The sequence below is a fragment of the Diabrotica undecimpunctata genome, chromosome 1 (assembly GCF_040954645.1).
Source record: "Diabrotica undecimpunctata isolate CICGRU chromosome 1, icDiaUnde3, whole genome shotgun sequence".
Lineage (NCBI taxonomy): Eukaryota > Metazoa > Arthropoda > Insecta > Coleoptera > Chrysomelidae > Diabrotica > Diabrotica undecimpunctata.
The window spans coordinates 162531489-162553587 of record NC_092803.1 but is presented as its reverse complement, the minus strand read 5'-3'; the positions used below and the strand labels follow the sequence as shown (position 1 = coordinate 162553587).

At 34.0% G+C, this 22099-nt stretch overlaps 1 protein-coding gene across 1 annotated transcript; it reads right to left on the bottom strand.

Moving 5' to 3' along the window:
• Positions 1 to 5304: 5304 nt before the first annotated feature.
• On the bottom strand, positions 5305 to 15773 carry LOC140441152 (uncharacterized). Its single transcript, XM_072531623.1, has 2 exons — positions 15425 to 15773; positions 5305 to 6038 (listed from the first exon to the last, which is right to left on the bottom strand). Exons 1-2 carry the CDS (start codon positions 15600 to 15602, stop codon positions 5413 to 5415), a joined length of 804 nt encoding a protein of 267 aa, XP_072387724.1. The 5' UTR covers positions 15603 to 15773; the 3' UTR covers positions 5305 to 5412.
• Between the last annotated feature and the right edge of the window lie 6326 nt (positions 15774 to 22099).

The window sequence follows — 22099 nt, the reverse complement described above, 5'->3', positions numbered from 1 at the left end:
AAAACTTAAAATAATTCTCTTCAAACTTTTATTAGTATAACAACGTAAACACAAAAGAAACAAACTATATTTAACTTTTGAACAAAGAACTATTTCAGTAGATAACAGTTTCAAAATTAAGGAAAAAAACGTAAGTAAATGTTATAACAAAATGACACTCAATTAGTGAAAACATGTGTCCAGATAAACTGATTTTAATAATGAATGTTTCCTCCACGTGCTCGAATTATTGCCTGAATTCTCCTTGTCATGCCTAAAATCAAATGAGAAATGTCCCGTTGAGGAATAAATTCCCATTCTTCTAAAAGGGCTTCTTGCAACTGATTTAAGGTTAAAGGGGCAGGAATACGACTTCGTATCCTTCGCTCAAGCATGTTCGATTGGTAAAATGCGTTAGGCTTTCACGGCCATCATCTAACTTGTTAAGCTGCTTGTTCGGGCTGTTAGACCGTTGTGTTAGTTCTCGACGTTTCGCCAACACTAGGGGTTGGCATCTTCTGGAGATGTTACTGCTTCGGTTGTAAGATGAAACTGACGCCGTGTTGTACTACTGAGGCCATATTTATATTTTCTACTCGGCTCTCCTCCACTGGTTTCGGCATGAGGGGGCGTGTCGTCGTTCGTAGCTGTTTTTTTTTCGTGTTTTGCGGAAAGGGTATTTGTCGATTTTAATATTGGTATCCATGTTTTGTTAATTTTTAGTCCTTCTTCTATTCGATTAAAATTATTTGGATGCTTATATATTTCCACCGCTTTCCGATATAACCGTGGCTAATATTGTGATGTTTTATCCAGCATTTGCGTTTCTTCAAAGAGTATCCGATGTTCTCTGCTTCCCAAAGCGTGTTCAGCAACGGCAGATTTGTCGATATGTCCTAAACGACAATGGCTTTTATGTTTGTTTATCCTTGTGTTTGTGTGTCTTTTACCATTCCAGAGGTGCATGGTATTCGGTATAATACTCTGGCCGTTGCTAATGGGCGCGTTTGTCTTTCACCGATCTTAAACAGTCCTTGATTTTCTTTGTAGGCTTGAAAATGGTCTTTACATTGGCTTTTTTAAGTGTAACCTTCATTCGCCAATTCTTTCTGTTACTCCCGATATATAGGGCAAAAATGCTTTGCCTATACATGCCGTTTCTTCGTCCTTTCTTCTAGAAACGTTGTTAATTGCTTTATGTATTTCTCTTCTGGTATAACAATTAGAGGTGAGCGCTTTTTCAATATGAAGAAGTTCACTTTGCAGATGCTGTGGTTCACAAATTCTCTTCGCCCTCTCAGCCAGAGTTTTGATGATACCTTGTTTTTGGCCTGGATGATGATTTGAGTTCCTGTTTAGGAATCTGTCCGTGTCTGTAGGTTTTCGATACACTTTATGTCCTGAGTAACCTTCATTTCGATTTACTAATCCATCGTAAATTGAATATTTGGATGTAGTGTGTTTATATAAGATAAGAAATCGTTAAGTTTTATTACTCCGTGACCACAAATGCTTCCCCAAGTCTTCGTCTAATTGTTCTGTTCACTTACGTTGGCTTTCCGGACGTTCTGTAGTTGTACATCCATGGCACGACTATCTCGTAGACTTTGTAAGAGGATGAAGCGATCATCACGGGAACTAGTTTTTCGTTGGAGACCGGCTCCAGGTCGTCTAGTGTAAGCTCCGGTTGCCAAGAAACGTGTAAAAACACAATCTGATTTTTTATAAATTTTTTTCGCATAAGCAAGTTTTATTAGAAATTATTTAAAACAGTTTGTTTCGTTTGTGCTTACGTTATTATAATAATAAAAGTTTAAAGAGAATTAAAAGTTTAAATTTTTATTTTAAAAATTCAGGTGCTCCGTTTTTCGTGCCGGTGAGTGTAGAATAAAAGTCGAACACAACTACCCAGAACCGTTTAAAAGTCGATAAAGGACTTCGACAAGGTTTCTGATTGCCACCAATCTTATTTAAACTTTATATAGATGAAACAAGAAATGTGTACAGATAAGAGTAAAAATTAACAATAACCATATAAATATTTTTTTGTTTGCCGATGATCAAATAATTTTAGTAGGACAAAGACATCTTCTACATGATACCAATGCTGGAAGAAGAAATTAAAAGGTAGTGTTTGGAAATTAATTATGACAAAAAGCAATACATGGTAATTGGAAACACCTGGATGTAAATAATAACTCAATAAAACACAAAAATGAATACAAATACTTGAGGGTATCTTTAACAAATACAGTATCAGATGAAATAGATATAATCAATAAAATAAAGAAAGAAAAGACAATAACACTCGATTATATGAAGCGACGATATTACAAACAAAAAAAAAACACCAAATTTTTTAAACGATAGTGGTAAGCTGCTTACTTGATGGCTCAGAGACGTCGGTGACAAATGAAAGAATGGAAAATCGTATAAACGCAGTGGAAATTATGTTTTGGAGGAGAAGTTTTATGAATGAACGCATTAATAAAACGAATGAATTTGAAGGGGACACTAAATGACTAAATAGAAAAACGAAAATATCTCTGGGATGAAGATACGCGAATGGACGAATGGACAAAATTACCTCTTAGAACTTGGAAATAGAAACCAAACAGAAGGCGGAAAAGAGGACGTTCTAGATTACAGTAGACCGTTCAAATAAAAACGGCAGGAAAATAGAGACCTCATTTAAGAAGAAGAGACATAATTTGTTGCAGCAATCATGCCAAAGTTAATAAGTATGTGATACATAGAAGCAGCACGCTGAACATCGACGAAATAATGTTGATTCAGTTAAATTAGTGAAAGATCTTAGAAAATTAACAAATTTAAGAAATAAATGAAAGATCATTGTTACCGATACGAAAAAGATCTTATACTATTTAAGACTCCTTACAACTTTTTAATCTGTGCTGACAGAGCAAACTTTCAGGCACGTGAAAAATACCTGAAGTCATATATAGTAATATTTCGCTTTTAAAAAAGACAGCAGAAGCGGCTGTCGAAGTCGACTACAGAAGTGTTTGCTAATACCGCATTAGTCTACACAAATACTCTAAACAACAAACTAATGCTCCTAACCGAAGAACATATACTAAAAAAGAGTAAAACGGATTCGTAATCGACTCATAGGCGAAGAAGCAAGGTTGTAGCCTTTCATTTACCCTATTTAACACTATGTCGACGACGTTCTCAAAAACTGAAAACCTACTATGCCAAATCTATCGACATACACCTAATTGGACAGGATACCCCTATATCGAAACAATATTTCTTTTTTTGTCCTCCTGCTGGCTATGGCTTGACAGGAACTATTGCTATATTATTCTATAACGTATATTGTAATAACAGTCCAAATAACAATTCTTTTTACATCTGATAAATCAGTGTTTGTTGGAATCCAAATTACCTTTTTTTTGCTTGCTCACGGTGGTGGAAAGACTTTATGTCCGAACTGCAGAGCTGAGGGCTCCAGAGAACAGTGCCGGACTCGAGCCAAAAGGGCTTACTAAAACCACCACCAGATCGTGTGCCAATATCGCCGTGCCCACGTTGGTTTGGAGGACTCTGTCTGGGAAGAAGTGTGGTCGCCATCTCAGACAGAGAGTCACGCCGGTCTCTGGGCCGCCCTGACGGACGTACCCCTGGCCTCATCAATCAGACGCCCAAACACGGGACACGCTCGGCTATCACTCGAGTGACCCCCCTTCATAGAGTTGAGACAGAACCTCTCTTTCTCCTTGCATTCGTAAGAGACATGGCCATCCTTGCCGCATCTCCTACATCTCTTCCGCTCTTCCCCCTTACATTCGGCCTTTCGGTACCCAAATGCATGACATTTGAAGCACCGAGCGAGCCTCACTTTCTCTCGTGCCAGGCAATTAACAAAACCCACCCGGAGCTTGCCACACTCGATAAGCCGTGTGGCTACTCTCTCTTCAACTTCCACGGTGGCGGAACCGCCCCCACGTGAAAGCCGAAGTCCTCTCAATTCACAGGCAACCTTGTTACCTGCAAATTCGTTCACACTTTTCACCACGTCCTAGGGCGTGGTGATCTGATGCACCCTGGCCACAAGAACCTCCCTCATCCGGCTGCCGCTCTTTACGACGGCCGATTTGGCCACGCCAGAGCCGCCGGTGGAGATGGCTTTCCTGACCTTCTCAGTCATCTCTCTGCCGCCATCTACTTCGAGGATGATTCGTTCCTCCCTCGTTTTTCTCACACGAGTGACCATACATTCTTTCTTTCCCATCACTCTACAGCCCCTTGAGCAGATCGGCATATGTCTTGCCCTGCTCTTTCTCTATCAGGACCATCCCCTTTGTACAGTCCCCTCTATCAGGCACACGTTGTATAATTGTTTAAAAAAAGCGACCTTAAAAATTCCGTAAATTATAGAGGTATTAGTCTATTCAATGAAATCTATAAAATATATTCTAAAATAATTATGTTTAAATTAAGATAATACTGATTAAGCCTTTCACTAGGCTGATCTACTCGGTTCACTGATAATATGTCATTGATCTAAGTCGGCACTGTCTAGTAAACTGTACTTTGCCACGTCGCGTCGGTCAAATGCTAAAAGAATTATCTTTGCCATATACTGTGATTTAGACTGATATAGAGCCATATACCTACCGTGATATACTTAGTGGTATAAAAAATAGATTACGGTCGATTCTCAGACCTACCAAATATACATATAAAATTTCATAAAAATCGGTGAAGCGGTTTCTGAGAAGTATGGCAACTAACTCTGTGACACTAATAAGGCAATTAAAAAATAGGGCTTACTAATATAAGTGTAAAAATTAAGAGCTGTATATATTTTTAGTGCCACATCATAAAAAACTAAAAATAAAAAATTTTGTTCAAAAAATAAAAGGATAGATGGAATGGACCACCCTTACCCTTTGAGAGCTTGAAAAATATATTACGACCTATTTTCAGACCTACCGAGTACACATAAAATTTCATAAAACTCGGTTACTCCATTTCGGAGGTATATGGCAACTCTGTGACACAAATATGGCTATTAAAAAATAAGAGTTAGTAATAGACGGGTGCAAATTAAGGGCTGTATGTATTTTTTAATGCTACATCATAAAAAAATTAAAATAAAAACAAAATCTCCAAAAAATAAAAAAATGTTTGGGGTGAACCACTCTTACCCCGTAAGGGTACGAAAAATAGATTACAACCTAATCTCAGACCTACCGAATACACATATAATAAAATTTCATAATAATTTCATATATATATATATATATATATATATATATATATATTATAATAATAGATAAAACATTTAAATAAGAGATTATTAGATGTCTTTAATATTTCATATTTTACAAATGATAGATGTTTCCAATATCCAAAAATCAATAATTTTTAATAATAAGGCACACAGTTACAAATATAAAAGCATTAAATCAAAGAATCCATTTCCGTATTTTCAGGTTTAATTTCATCGTAAGCAGTAGAAATGGATTCATTGTTTTGTTGTTGTGTAGGTTGGTGTTCGTAGTATGAGCTCGATGTTGACGGATTCCATGGTAAAGTTGATGTCAAAACTGTAGCTGCAGTGTTGGCACTGTAATTGTCTTGTTGTAAGTGGTGAGATCCTTGTTTTCTTCCAGATAAATTCCTCATAGTTTTAATAACTTCATACTGAAATTCTATATAATCTTCGTCACTGTACTTGTCTACAATAGGCGCAATACCTTTGAAAAAACACATACTCTTACTTGTGACTTGATTTTCAATAGATTGAATTACCTTTTGTTGATCAAGTTCACTGCTTTCCTTCTCTCTCCTTTTAGTTTCTGTACTATTAGCAGTATTGACTGATGCGTGAGGTTTATTATAAGTTTGTGAGTTAGTTTGTTCGTTGCCAGATTGGGAGAAAGTTTTAGTCAAAAAAAGCATTTTATCGTAGAATTTGTATTTTTGTTTATTTTTTACACCAGAACCTGATTTATATTCCTTAATTTTTTTATGACATCGTATCCAATTATCTCTTGCGTTGTTCCATTTTTTTATAACATATCTGCCTAAAACGAACAAGAAAATATATTATTACTATGGTACAATGAACACAAGGTATGATACATAATGTTGTAAAATCGATTCGCCTCGCGCATGACGTAGTCAAGAACGCTTTTTCACGCAACATTAGAATGTAGTTGTATAGGAAAGACTTTTAATTTAAGTTTTTTTATATAATTTGACTAATTTAATTATATTAATTGTAAAGAGATGATAAAATTGTGTTATAATATTTAATCATAAATAATATTTTGAAGTTAATTTAATTTTATTGATTTTTGGTACAGTTTTGTTCACATAGAACAATTCTTTCATAGAATATTCCTTTATAAAACAAGTTTTAATTATCTTTTATTACACATAGGTACATGTTGATTAACTTATACTCCAGAGTTTGATATTTCAGATGTTTAAAAAGATACAAAAAAGTGGTATCTACATAAAAATGGGTCGAGTACAGCTAAAAATTTTTAAATTATTTTCAAATATACAAGGTATTCCCACTTCTTAATTTGTTAATGATCACTTTGTAATGTAGGTACACAAAATTTGTACGTATACATTGAACCTAACACAAAATCAAAATAAATAATGATAAAGTTAATTTTATTTAGATCGCATGAGCTAGCTGGCCATCGAATATGAGTGTAGTGAGGTCACACAATATTGCACAATGTTTGAAATGACATCTTTTTCACACATAAAATTATCTTGGTATTGTTTAATAATGATAATAATGTGTAAGCACTACGATCCTAGTAGGCCCATGGCTGATGTACTATTCTATGTCACTCCATTTTCTTTCCCAGTTCGGTACGTTAAGTCTCCTCATATCATCTTTAACTTCGTTGCTCCATCTTGACCTCAGTCTTCCTCTTCGCCTTTTGCCTACCAATGCACTAGGTAGTACCATTCTGGGAATTCTAGATGGAATCATTCTCTCCACATTTCCCAACCATCTTTGAGCCTTTGAACGCTAATATGTTGCCATAAGATTTTGCGCTCCCAAACTAATAAAAGCTCCTGGTGTTTTTTTGTTGTGATCCATTTTTCAGAAGCATACATCATCACTATTGGCCTTATTACGGTCTTGTATGTCCTTAGTTTTGCTCTTCGAGATATATTTTTGCTTCTTAACAACCCATTGAGAGCATATACAGCGCGGTTGCCAGACATAATTCTTTTCTGCATTTCTTTCTCAATGTTAGGTTCTCTTGTGAAGACATTTCCTAAGTACTCAAATCTTTTAACTTCTTTGAATTTACATTGTGTTACCTTTGCTGTTATCATTGTTATGTATTGCCCCCGAACGAATTCCTTATTTGTTCATTCGATATACTACGTTTTTGTTTCATTTATATACATTAGCTTGGTTTCTACCCTCTCTTTCAGTTTCATGACTGTTTCCATCAGCTCTATTTTCCTTCTAGTCAAGATTACCAAGTCGTTCGCAAATGCTAAGCAGTGATGTTTTTTTGTGGTAGATCAGACCTGTTCTATTAATGTTTGCTTCCTGTATAACCTTTTCTACTATGCTAAACATTTTAGATGATTATCGACCTCAAAGATTTCGTTTATACTATTGTTTACTTGACTTTATTCGGTGTCCTTTGAAGAGTTAATGGTATTGTTGTAATATGTTAATAGGAAAAAAGTGGGAAATTTAAAAAGTATAAGATAGATAGATGTATAAGATAGATAGATTATTCATGTAAATTTCTACATTATTACATTCGTCAAACATAAAAAATACAATACAATACATGAGAAAGGTACTCATCAATAGAATAGAAACTGTGGTAAATCAAGAGTTCTTTAACACTATGTTTAAAAGACTTAGAAGATAACTGTTTATATCGTATGGTTATAGAATAGAATAAAGTAAAAATATGCTTTATTGTCACAGAAAATTGTACAATTTTATGGACAAAGCTTACAAAAAGTCAAAAAAATAACAATAATTAAAATTTATAAGTTTAAGTTGCTGCGTATGATACCCAAATATATATATAAAAAAGTTACTTAACTTTAGTTACCTAACTTAAGTTAGTTAAGTACATAAAGGCACTGTAATTTCTTAGTTATTCGTTAAGAAACTCTTCTACTGAATATGGTCTTTCAGATGATAGCATCATTTTCAGAATGATCACTTGTATATGACAATTCTTACTACCAGGCACTACATCAGGAAATTATAGGGTTGTTCCATTCATGCTTTCTTCTAATCACTATAACTAGATTATCTGCCATTGTCGATTATAAGCAAGCATAATGTCACTTATTTTGACGAGATGGTCTTTGCTTTTGAAAATCTTGTCAATTGAAATAGACGACCACAGTAGTTGTTATGATATCATTACACATTGTTTATTTGAATAAAATGTCAACAATAATTGAAATGGTGCTTATAACACATTTCATTCATACGGGAATGAATACAAATGAATGAACCTAGTTTGGTTCAAAGGCTTTACTGGTCATCCTTTTTCCTTCAACTAATGAGTACCAAAGACGCCTTGTTCAACAGGTGTTAGAATCTTCAAAACAGAATTCTATGTAAAGTAAATTTGGGTGAAATACCAAAAGAATACCTAAAGAATTTGTAGTTGTGGGTTGGAGTAATCTTATCTTCTCAATTACGTCAATATGTTACAAATAATATACCTGTTTCTGAAAGACTAATAATAATCCAACTGAATACTACTCCGATCAAATTTAATGTTTTAAAAATGGATGCCCCAACTAGCGATAAACCAGAAGAAGAGGTAGAGCAATTATATGAGTTGTTGATAAATTCACTTAAATAAATTAAAAAAGAAGATATAACTATTATTATGGGTGATTTGAATGCGAAAATTGGTAAAGGGAGAAGCGGTAAATTCATTGGTAATTTTGGTCTAGGGAAGAGAAATGAAAGTGGAGAAAGATTAAAACTATTTGTAGAATAATTTGCAATACTAAATACGTTCTTCAAACTACTGCCAAGACGTTTGTATACTTTGGTCCATACGCAAGATCAACCAGGAAACACAATAAGGAATCAGATTGATTACATAATGGTGAACAAGAGATTTCGTAATGGATGCCTATCAGTTAAAAGTTATTCCGGTGCTGACATATCGATAGATCATGTTTCTGTTATTGGTAAATTTAGGTTTAAATTTAAAAAGGTTATGTTCACGCCATCATATGGTTTAAGTTGATTTCATGGATTGTTTCCAATATGGCAATGTAGCAGTGTCTGCAGATATATGTGTTATATGCGAAGATTAAGACGAGTCACGAAAAGAATAGCACGGCGAAAGCACATACACAAGATACGAGAACGAGATCGACGATCCAGCGAAGTGCGAAGCGAAACATAATACTTATTAGCGGGACGGACGCCAACCGTCATATATTCATGTATTGTGTTAATTCAAATAAAATAAAGTGCAAATCGAGTCAGCGGCGGCTCGCCAGGTGAAGTAGGTGAAGGTGAGGTTCACCAAAAAAATATAATTAAATTGAGACAAATAAATAAAAAATAAAAGCAACATTAATATATCTAAATTCTGAAATCAATTATTTATTCTCTTTTAATTAATCTAAAAATTAAAAAAGGCAGCTAACTTTATTATCGGTGCGGTAGGTACTTGACGGTCAAGTCCTGACCTGTGTCACTTGCTGTGTAGTGCGTATGATTCAGGAATAGGACGGTGAAGATTATTTTTGAAATGCAAAATTCATCTGCATTAGCGTTCACGGTTGCCATGGCAACGTGACGTCAGCTTGTCCCTAGTGATAGTTGAGAAAAATAGCAAGTGCAGTGCCGTTGAAAAATATCTTATTCGTCTTCACGCACTGGCCACTAGTTGCATGGATACCTATTTAGTATTTGCAGCGACAATATTTTGAAATTTAGTCTATTATATAGATATTTTTTATATAGTATAGTGTATAGTATAGTATTTATAAGTTTAGTTTAGTCACAGTATTAAGTTTATTTGTTTAGTGCACTTTATTAATACATTTCTCTGTGGTTTGTTTCGGATTTCGGATATAAAGTGTTCTCGTGGATTTCGTTTGGACAAAAATAATTTTAGACAGACATGAATCCCATTAATGACTTGGTGTGTAATATATTAGAGACTCCGTTTAGCAGGCGAGGTGTTTTAATCGCCAAAAAACCCCCAATGAAATGTCAAGGTTCAGAACTAAAATACCCCAAGCAAGTAGAACATATCGTATCTAGTATAAGTGCCCTAAAAAACTGTTTTCAAGTTATTAGGGCCCTAAACTCTATTTTTTTAACGAATTTTTAATGAGATTTGGACGCGACTTAGGTACCAAAACTTTTGGCTCCGGCAAGCTTTCCTCATCTTCACCACTTTTTTAGGCCACGAGCCGCCGCTGAATCGAGTAACAGGTTACGAAAAAGAATAGTAACAAAAAATGTGATATGAAAAGACTAAAAGATAAGCAAACAAAAGAGACAGTCGCACAGTTTCTCTCGCACCTCCGTCCAACATATGTAATGAATCACCACTTACCGATCACATAGATGAAGTGGAAAAAGCAGTATCACAACTAAAAGATGGCAAAGCTCCTAGACCTGACAATGCTGAACTCATAAAACTATTTAACACCGACGGTACTCAACGGCTAACAAAAATATTCAATGACATATATTTAAACGGAGTAAAACCAAGATTATAGCTGAAGTCAATGTTTATTGCTTTACCAAAGAAAACAAATCCGTATCCTGCAATGATTCCCGGACCATCAGCTTATTTAAAATTATATTAATATATCAAAGCATTAATATTTAAAAGTTATTTCTAAAAATCATACATCAAAGAATAATAAATAGACTATCTTCTTCTTTTGGTGCCAATTCGTTTCGAATATTGGCGATCATTCTAGCTAGAATTATTTTATTAACTGATGCTTTAAATAGATTAGTTGTTGTTGTGGACAACCATTTCCTCAGGTTTTTTAATCATGATATTCTTCTTCTCCCAGTTCCTCGCTTTCCGAATACTTTGCCTTCAAGGATTATTTTTAATAATCTGTATTTAGTGCCGTTTCTCATTATGTGTCCGAGATGTTATAATTTTCTTCTTTTAATCGTATACATTACTTCTGTTTCTTACCCCATTCTTCGTAGTACAGTCTCGTTGGTTATCTTGTCCGTCCATGATATCCTTAGGATTCTTCTGTATAGCCACATCTCGAAGGCTTTACGTTTTTTCTCCATCGCTGCAGTGAGTGTCCAGGATTCAACTCCGTAGTATAGTATCGAGAAGATATAACATCGTAGGAGCCTTACTTTTATCTTCAGATTAAGGTTGTGGCTTTTAAAGAGTTTGGCCATGTTGTAGAATGCACTCCTAGACTTCTCTATTTTACATTTTACTTCTTGTGAGTGATCCCATTCAATCATATAGACTATGCGAAGAAAAAATCAGCCGTACACGGTTTGGTTTTCGGAACGCAGTGAGTACGAGAGAGGTTCTCTTAAATACAAGTGCTATTTCAACGATGTAAAGAAATGAATTACAATATTTATGCATGTTTCATTGATGTCCATAAAGCGTTCGATACAGAAAAATACGACAAGCTGATGGAGATCTTAACAAATATTGGAATAAACACATGTGATCTAAGAAATATTAGTAATCTTTACTGGAATCAAACATCGTCTATCCGTACCGAGGCAGGAGAATCCGATAAAATCAAAATCAAACGTGAGGTAAGAGAGGGATATACATATACTATCACCCCTTCTGTTCAACATATCTTCTTCTTTAGGTGCCGTCTTCTTAGCGAAGGTTGGCGATGACCTCTGCAAAGTCTTCCCTATTTTGGGCTTTCCTTATTAAACTTTGAAAGTCTAATCCTGTCCAATCTTTGATGTTGCGCAGCCAGGTCATTTGTCGTCTACCCGGGCCGCGTCTGCCTTATATTTTCTCTTCTATAATAAGCTGAAAGAAGTTATACCTGTCTTGTCTAAATATGTGTCCAAGATAAGACGTTTTACGCTTCTTGTCAATTTCTGTGAGTTCACGTTCTCTATTCATACGCCTTAAAACTTCTTCATTTCTAACGCGGTCGGTCCATGGAATTTTCAGCATACGACGAAATACCCACATCTCAAAGCTTTCTAAACGTCGTTATAAGCTGACTGTTAACGTCCAAGCTTCCACGCCGTGTAATAGTACACTATATACATAACACTTTATCATGCGGTATCGTAGGGACAAATCAAGATTACGGGTAGTGAGTAACTGTCGCATCTTTAAGAAGGTGTTTCTTGCCTGTTCTATTCTACATTTAACCTCTTGTTCTTGGTCTAAGGTTTCATGTATCCAACAGCCTAGATACTTAAACTTTTTCACTTGTTCAACTAGATTGTTGTTGACTAGTATGTTTATAACTGGTGTGTGTTTTTTTTAAATTACCATTGTTTTGGTTTTTTTTACATTCACCTTAAGGCCATATAGTTCTCCTTCTCGCACTACTTTGGTTAACAGAATTTGTAGTTCTTCTTCACTGCCAGCAATCAGTACTATATCATCGGCATACCTGATATTGTTCACGATTTTTCCATTGACTTTTATTCCTTCTTGTGCTTCATCTAGAGCATGTGCAAAGATGTCCTCTGAGTACAAGTTGAATAATAATGGTGATAGTATACAACCTTGTCTAACTCCTCTTTGGAAATTTTTATGGTTTCAGTATCGCCCATTTCAGTTCTGACAGAGGCGTTTTGGTTCCAGTAGAGTTCACGTATTGTATTAATATCGTTTGGATCCAGGTTCTTTTTTGCAAGCATTCTATTAGCTGATCGTATTTGACTTTGTCAAAAGCCTTTTCATAATCTATAAAGCACAAGTAGACATCTTTTTGTTGATCCCGACACTTTTGCATGAGAACAATGAAACTGAACAAAGCTTCTCGAGTTCCCATACCGTTTCGAAAGCCAAATTGTTCCGGACCCATATCTTCTTCGCATTTTTTGTAAATTCTGTTATGGGTAATTTTTAGAAATAGCTTCAGAATATGGGGCATGAGACTTATTAATCGAAAGTCGTTACATTTTTTGCGTAGTTTGATTTGGGTATAGGCACAAACGTAGACGTTAACCAATCTTGTGAAATTGTACCAGTCTTGTATATAAGTATATACTGTCTTGATAATAGTTCTAAATTGTCTTCTTCCAAAAGTTGTATAATTTCACTATGAATGTAGTCAGGTCCAGAGGCTTTTCCGGTTTTCATATTTTTTAAGGCGTATTTTATTTCTGATGTTGAGATGGGCAAGTCGTTATTTTCGATGTTTGTTTGTCTATCAATATTTATTGTTCTATCGTCTGAGAATAGGTTTTGTATGTATGTTCGCCATTCAACGCTTATTTCTTCTATTGTGGTCAGGACTCTATCATCCGTGGTTGTTAATGTGCCACACTGCCTAGCGTTTCTGATCCCACACATTTCTTTAATTTTCTTATGGAGAAGTCTATCATCATATTTATTCTGTAGGTCTTCTATCTCTTCGCAAGTTTCTACAAGCCACTGTGCTTTTGCTTCCATTATCTTTTTTCTTATTAGTCTTTGTATTTCTTTATATTTATTCCAGTCTTTGTTCTTGTGTTATCGTCTCACATTCATCATTTCTAATATTTCATTAGTTATCCATGGTTTCTTGCCTTTTTGATTCGTGTATTTAAGGTGGTCTTCAGCTTTTAGAAATACAGTCTTAAGTTCTTTCCATATTTGGTTTAAGTCGTCGGATTCTTCTGGTACATCATTCATATGTTCAACACATACTCTGAGGAAATCTTTCAAGAAGCAGTAGAGGATGTTGAAGCCGGAATTCGAATTACCGAAGAATGTATCAATAACATCCGATACGCGGATGAGACGGTGATATTCGCTGACAGTTATGAGCCCTCCTGGATTTAATGAATAGAATCACAGAAGTGAGTCAGAGATACGGACTTTCACTGAACGTTAAAAAAACAAAATGTATGATAATATCTAAGAAGGAACAGCAAATTGAAAGAATCAGTGTGAATGGTCAACCAATAGAAAGAGTTAAAACATACACCTAACTTGGTACGAACGACAATGAAAATTGGGACGATTCCCCAGAAATCAAATGTAGGATAGAGAAAGCAAGATATGCATTTCAAAAAATGGCTAAGCTATTTAAATGCCATGATTTATCAGTACCCATAAAAATCAGGTTACTACGATGTTATATCTTTCCAATACTTACGGAATTGAGTCGTGGAAATGTGGCTTTATCGTCGAATCCTGAAGATATCCTATACTTACCACGTTACTAACCTGGACGTTTTATTAAGAATGCAAAAAGGAAAAGAATTATTAACCACAATAAAAACAGCCAAAATCGAATACCTCGGTCACATCATGAGGAACAGCGAAAGATATGGGTTGCTGCAATTAATTCTATAAGGTAAAGTAAAAGGAAAACGTGGACCAGGATTTTTAGCCAGGAAGTCGAAGGATTTCGAAGGAAGTCGAAGGATTTCCTGGCTGAAAAATCTAAGTACGTGGTTCAACACAACAACCACAAATCTTTTCAGAGCAGCAGTTTGCAAAATACAGATTGCCATGATGGTCACTAACATCCGAAATGGATAGGCACTACGCGATGAAGATACAATAGGTGTATACTAAACTTCGATTTTATACTACTTATTTACAATCCTTCATCGTAAATGGGTGATTTTCAGACGAATTATTCGTTTGAAGCACCAATCTCATAGCGAAATTGTTTCACAGTAACCGTGTAAAGATTTGTTCCGCAGTCGGCTAATGGCTATTGGATGCTTACTTGGTGGAAGGTGAGTGTAGAAGACCTGTTAAATTAAGTCAGGTACAATGCAGAGACCAAATCTTGCCATCATTTTTGATTGATTTTAGATAATTCAGCCGTGTCAGAAACATCCAATTCATTACACAGCACCAATAATTGTCACATCAGCAAAAGCATCCTTAGGACTGCTTCAAAAAAATGTTGAAAATCGCGTAGTTTCCCGTAATAATTCCAGTTTTTACCAAAAATCATGTTTTGACACCAAACAAAGTTTGACAATATTGTTAAGCGTTCGCCAGGACCACAATAGAAATCATATTAAATATCTTTTACAATAAAGTAAAAAATTCTAAAAAAATTAAAATTGTAATCCGATTGGATTAATTTATTATTTTAGCATGTTAACAAATATAGGTACCAATTAAACTAGCAATTTATTAATTCATTGTAAAAGTTTTCATTATCCTTTGTTTTGCATATACTGTAATGGAAAATTTGCTTCGTAAAAAATAATGCAGAATCAATATGCAAAGCAATAATCAAAATAAAATAAAATATAACTTACCAAAATCATTTTTTTCTTTCTCAGACAACGCTTCGAAATCGTCATTTAACGCAATGTAAATTTCCCTCCAAGCGGAAAAGCTTGATTGTTTCTTTTTGTAACACTCTTGGGTTTTATCCCACAATACGGGCCTGTTTTCTACCATAATTATTAACAATTCCATGTCAATGTTATCCATGCTTAATTTCAAGTAACAATCGCAGGTATACGGCAATTAATTTCTAGAAAACGGGCGATAGATTTTGTATTATCTACATACCACAATGGACTAATAGCGTGCCTAGCTGCTCCGACTTTCTACAGCCGTTTTTGTTAACGGATGTCGGGCCGTCGATAAAGAACCAGCGTTGTTTACATAAAATATTTATTACCAAGCTGACGTTAGCTTTGTGCAGTGTTGCCGTGAGCATATTTGTAAATGTACAATCAAAAATTAAAAAGTTATGCCAGAAATTAAAATTGAAATGAATAAGGAATTATATTTTTTAGTAAAGATAGAATCGTGTAAAATTCAACAGAGTGTCCTGTTTGGATTTTATACAAGTTTGTTGTTCGTTTCTTTCTTTTTTTACGATATCATAAAATCATTAATATTTCGATACATTAACCCTTTCCGTACAGCTTATTTTCAGCAAACGAAAAAATATGTTTTGCCTAAAATGTACTTAAAACAGTTCATATAACACTTTTTGGACATTAAAAAAACATGTATAAAAATTTATTACGGGTTCATATGTACCCAAAAGTACTTGCATATGAAAATTATGAAACATAAAAAAGAAATTTCTTTCCTTTTGAAGGCACAAATGGACATTGCACGTCTGACATTTCCATCTTGATTTTCCTGTACAATCAGGGTTTTTGCAACTTAAAGGTAAAGGTAGCTGTGGGGGTGCTCTGGAAAATGTTCAATATTATCAAATTGCACCTCAGTAAGAGATCTAATTTCAATGTTTTGGCGTTTTGCAGCTACTATTGGACTAGATATATAGTATCGCTTGAAGTTCTTCCCCGTTTTCGGTTATTGAAAGAGTTGACTTTTATGAGGGCTTCACCAACTTTCATCCTAAAGTGTAGAAGATCCATGATATCTTTTTGTGAGTACTAAAGTATGCATGTCTTGTTTATACTCTAACCAAGAGTTTGTTAGCGCCATGTCAACTACATGAAAGATTAGTCGAACAGTCCACTTTCTGCAACGATTGTTTATTCTGTAACACGCAATAAGAGCATCTGTTTTATTTATGCCACCCATGGACTTATTATAGTTTTCTATAACTTCAGGTCTACTGACGTCAATGAAACATTTTGTTTTTTTTATTCCAACGTTTTACAACATCTTCTGTACCAACCCAACGAAGTTGGATACCATTATCACTGACTAAAAATCTGGTTACTACAATTCTATCAGAAGAGATAATTTGTTCCGTTGATCCTTTCTCGTTTTTTGTAAAGTATTTTACATCAGTTAGAGGTTGGTTAGAAAATCTATTGATCCTCGCAGTACCAGCAATAAGTATTGAGAATATTTAAAAGGTTATAGCTCGTCAAATAATTGTCACAGTACAATGCATGCTTATTAGGTTCAAGTACTTTGGAATGATAATTGCAATACGATAGCTGCGCCCTGTCCATATTTCAAATAAGAAGGTTCTATTTCTGTGGTTCTACCTTGATATATTAGAAAATTGTAAATCAATCCACTTTCACCACCTAATAAATACAGTTTTACTCTCTATGGATTTGGTTTGTTTTTGATGTATTGCTTTATAGACACTCTCCTTTTGAAGGGCGTGATTTGTTCGTCTATGGGAACATTTGTTTTTATCTGCAGTTCTCTTTAGGACTGATTCAAAAACTGGTCGAACTTTCCATAGTTTGTCGTTGCTCTGCCTGGGTTCCAGATTGTCAATACAATGTAAGTGGGTGCAAAGTTTGAAAACACGATTCAATTACATTGTGACTGAAAAAATATCAATTTTTCTTGGAAGTCTTGGAAATTTTAGACAGCCTGTTAGAATACTAAGGTCAAAAAACGATTTTATTTCTTGCAGGTTACATGGTACAAAGTTCTCAATTCCAGTTTGCAAAGCATACATATTCGTGTATTGAACGAAATTTTCAAACAAACTTTCGGGGAAATATCTCAGAAAATATGTAACTGGATATTCCTCAGAACAGTTTTCATTAGACACCCGGGTTATTCTATTAGGTAAATGTCGTGTTACATATTCTACATTCTGTAACCATTTTACATATTTTTTTTAGAGTGATGAAGTTATCATAGTTACCATCGTTTTCGCCCTGTTCATCATTACCCTCCTTCTTCTTCTTCCTCATTATCCTCTTCCTCATCCTCCCTTTCGTTTTGATTTTCTGAGATATCATCTATGATATGGCCAATTCTCTGTCTTACTTGTATTTCTTCTTCGCAATCACTGTCATCACTAACAGTTTTTCTAGCTCTTCTAGCAGTTCCTTCTTCGTTAAATATTTTATTGGGCGCATTTTACTTTGAAAATAACACTTGATCATTTTGGATACAATAATTGTGCCCATCGAATTTGAGGTACACTTTTATAATTGAAAAAAGTCAAATTTCATTATTGATTTTCATTATATGATTCATGATTGATTGATTTCATTATATAATCAATTACATTAAGATACCACAAGAAGATAGCTTTAAAACAATAATACGAAAGAGCGAGTATGCTTAAAAAACCGAAATATAGATAGATGTCTTATACGCTGTTTCTAATGTTTAATCATTCGTTAATCTTCGTTATCTGAGATTAGAAAGTGTCTATATATATTTTTTTCTGCTCACTTGTATCCTTATCATGCCTTCTATCTATTCCCGATGATAGTTTGGTTTCGACTTCGACTGAAATTTTCATTTTATTTTTAGTGATACTGTTTTTAACTAACTTTACCAATTTGTTGAATTAGTTTTTTCTTTTGGTAATTGTAACCCATCTTCTAATCTAGCACAGTCAAAGGATTTTATCAGATACACCAAGCACTTTTGTGTATAGCCAGGTTTTTTTTATAATAAAATGCTTTCTCATTAATTTGTCTGGATATGAATGTAGCATCTATAGTTGATCTATTTGACCGAAAGCCATGTTTTTCTTCTCTGATTATATATTTTTCATTAACCTTGTTTGCAAAATCGTACTGTATGCAAACCGTATCGTTAATCATTTGAGAGTCGTATTTTGCAGTTTTTTGAAGTTTTCAAGTTGTAAGATAATTCGTAGGATTTTTGCTATTTTCTTTTTTGAATATTGGCATGGTAATAATAGTCATCAACTGCCCTGATACCTATGCTATTTAAAATTTCTTGAAAAAATATCTGTATGTTAATTAACGTTCCTTTCCCGTATTTTTAGAGTTTCATAAATATGTCATCTGTAGCATATATGCAGATTGATCTGTACTAAATTATATACTGAGTTTTATGTAGGTAAAACAAGAAATAAAATAAAAAAAAATAATACATATACAGTTTCAAAATTTTATTGGGTTACAATTCAATTGGGTACATTTATACCCAAACGGCAACACTGGCTTCGAAGAATTTCAAGTAAACAACGTACTGTGCGGTGACTGTACACGTACACACCTCATATTATTATATTGTCTCATAGATTCACTCTCACTGTTCATTTCTAAGGCCTGTACTCGTCGAGCCGAGGAGCAGCGGATTTTTACCAGTCGAAGATTGTTCACAGGACCGGTATCCGTTCTGGTAGTGTTTTGTTAAAACATAATTGGAAAAACCAATTTGAAATTTCTTATCATTAAGTTGATTTATGAATGAAGTACCTTATTGTGATGTTTAGATTTATTAAACAATATATTTTTTGGGTTTACCGACATTTTTATAAAATATTCCATGCATATATAAACAGAGTCGGAAGCCCATCTTATCACAATATATAGTTTGAGTTTAGTTCTTGAACCTTAATATATATTTTTCAGTAGATTTTCTTGGGCTTAGGTTCATAAAAACATTGTCATGATACTAAGACATTTTTTATTTACTTTTTTCTACGTTTCGGCAGGAAATCAATGCCTTTTTCTAGAAATAATGTTGACTAAAAAAACATTTTATCAAAGACATTATAAGGTTTAAAAGAAAAACTTTTGACTTACCAAGCACGTAAAAGTTCGTTGCTAACAAGTATACATTAAAAGTCACAATTAAAATAACAATAAAAGCATAGGACAGACCCACTAAGTCACTACATGTAAAATGTATTTTAAAATTTAATATGTTGTTTATTGATGTTGGTTTATCATTTAAACAATCAGTTATTTTAACATCATAGGCGTTCTGAGATTATCTTTTTGCTTGTTTTTACATTAAATTAAAATATATCTTCTTTAAATTTTTGACATCTTTTTTATTATTTATTGCATTATTATTCTTTTTGATTGTATAGACTCTAGGATCTCCCTCTTCTTTCTGTTATGTTCACTTTTTAGGATCTTGGTTTTATCAAAATCAAATTTATGTTTCTTTTTGTTTTCATGTTTTGTGAGGGCGGTTGAGTTTTTTTTGTCATATTTGTGAGAACTTATTCTTGAGTTAAGTAACTGACTGGTTTGTCCAATATATACTCCATCACAATTCGAGCAGGGGGGAATTTCATACACAACATGCGATTTTTTTAATAGAGGGGTTTTTGTTTTTAGTCTTGTAAAATTCTTTTTCAAAAGATTGTCCCCTTTATGAGCAACCGTAATGTTATGTTTAGACAGAAGATTTGCAAGTTGTTCTGATAAACCTTTTGTATAGGGGAGAGACATATAGTTTTTCTTGACCGTGTTGGCTTTATTGTTATTGTAAAATGTATGCAGTCGCGATTTGCAAATGTTGTCGATAAGGTGGTGTGGGTATGAATTAAGTGTTGATGCTGTTTTTGCTTTTTTAATGGCCTGAGGTCTATTGATAGGATCGCATAATCTGATAGCTCTATCGGTGAGTCCGATAACTACAAGATTGTGAGACAAGGGATGATAAGAGTTGAATTTCAGATATCTCGACGACCAGGTTTTTTTTTGGTGTACCATGAGGTAGTTATAGTGCTGTTTTCTCTATGCAAAGTCAGGTCCAGAAATTAATTTGACTTGACAATTTTTTTTTCAACTTCCAATGTGTAATTTGGTTTTTGGTGAAAGTTGTTGAATTCATTTAGTAAAATATCCATTTTATTCTCTGGTGCTGCACTCAAGCAGTCTTCTATATAGCGATAGAAAAAAGGTATATAAAAATCTATTTTATTTAAAACAATTTCCTTTAGAGCATCTTTCAGACCTTCCTTTTTAAAGCATCTAGAGAAAATTGTTTTAAGTAAAATAGATTTTTATATACCTTGTTTCTATCGCTATATAGATGACTGCTTGAGTGCAGCACCAGAGGATAAAATGGATATTTTACTAAATCAATTCAATAACTTTCACCAAAAACCAAATTTCACATTAGAAGTTGAAAAAAAAATTGTCAAATTAATTTCTGGACCTGACTTTGCATAGAGAAAACAGCACTATAACTACCTCATGGTACACCAAAAAAACCTGGTCGTCGAGATACCTGAAATTCAACTCTTGTCATCCCTTGTCTCACAATCTTGTAGTTATCGGACTCACCGATAGAGCTATCATATTATGCGATCCTATCAATAGACCTCAGGCCATTAAAAAAGCAAAAACAGCACTAACACTTAATTCATACCCACACCACCTTATCGACAACATTTGCAAATCGCGACTGCATACATTTTACAATAACAATAATAACAATAAAACCAACACGGTCAAGAAAAACTATATGTCTCTCCCCTATATAAAAGGTTTATCAGAACAACTTACAAATCTTCTGTCTAAACATAACACTACGGTTGCTCATAAAGGGGACAATCTTTTGAAAAAGAATTTCACAAGACTAAAAATAAAAACCCCTCTATTAAAAAAATCGCATGTTGTGTATGAAATTACCTGCTCGAACTGTGATGGAGTATATATTGGACAAACCAGTCAGCTACTTAACTCAAGAATACGTTCTCACAAGTATGACAAAAAAAAACTCGCTCTCACAAAACATGAAAACGAAAAGAAACATAAATTTGATTTTGACAAAACCAAGATCCTAAAAAGTGAACATAACAGGAAGAAGAGGGAGATCTCAGTCCCATGGATATATATATATATATATATATATATATATATATATATATATAATATATATATGTATATATCCGGCCATGGGACCGAAAGGGTTAACTTCTTAATCTTATTCCATTCGTCTCCTATTGTGGCATTTCTTTCTTCTAGGAGTTCTCTATTCAATTCTGCTGGCAATCGCTTTACTTTTTCTGAATTTTTTTAGGTTGTCCAGGTTTAATTTTTCGCTTTTTGTGTGTTTGTTATTCTCCTGTCTGTTTATATGGCATCTAAATTTTATTTGTAATAGAAAGTCATCAGAACCGCATACTGCTCCCCTCCTGGCTCTCCTCCTAACATACATTAGTCACGTTTATTATTTTATATGACTTATATTATGATAAACGTATTTTATTTGATGATTATAATAAAGAGTTTTTAGTGACGAATTTTCTTAATAGTTTTTAAATTATTTAAGGGACTAAATACATCTTTCTTGTATAA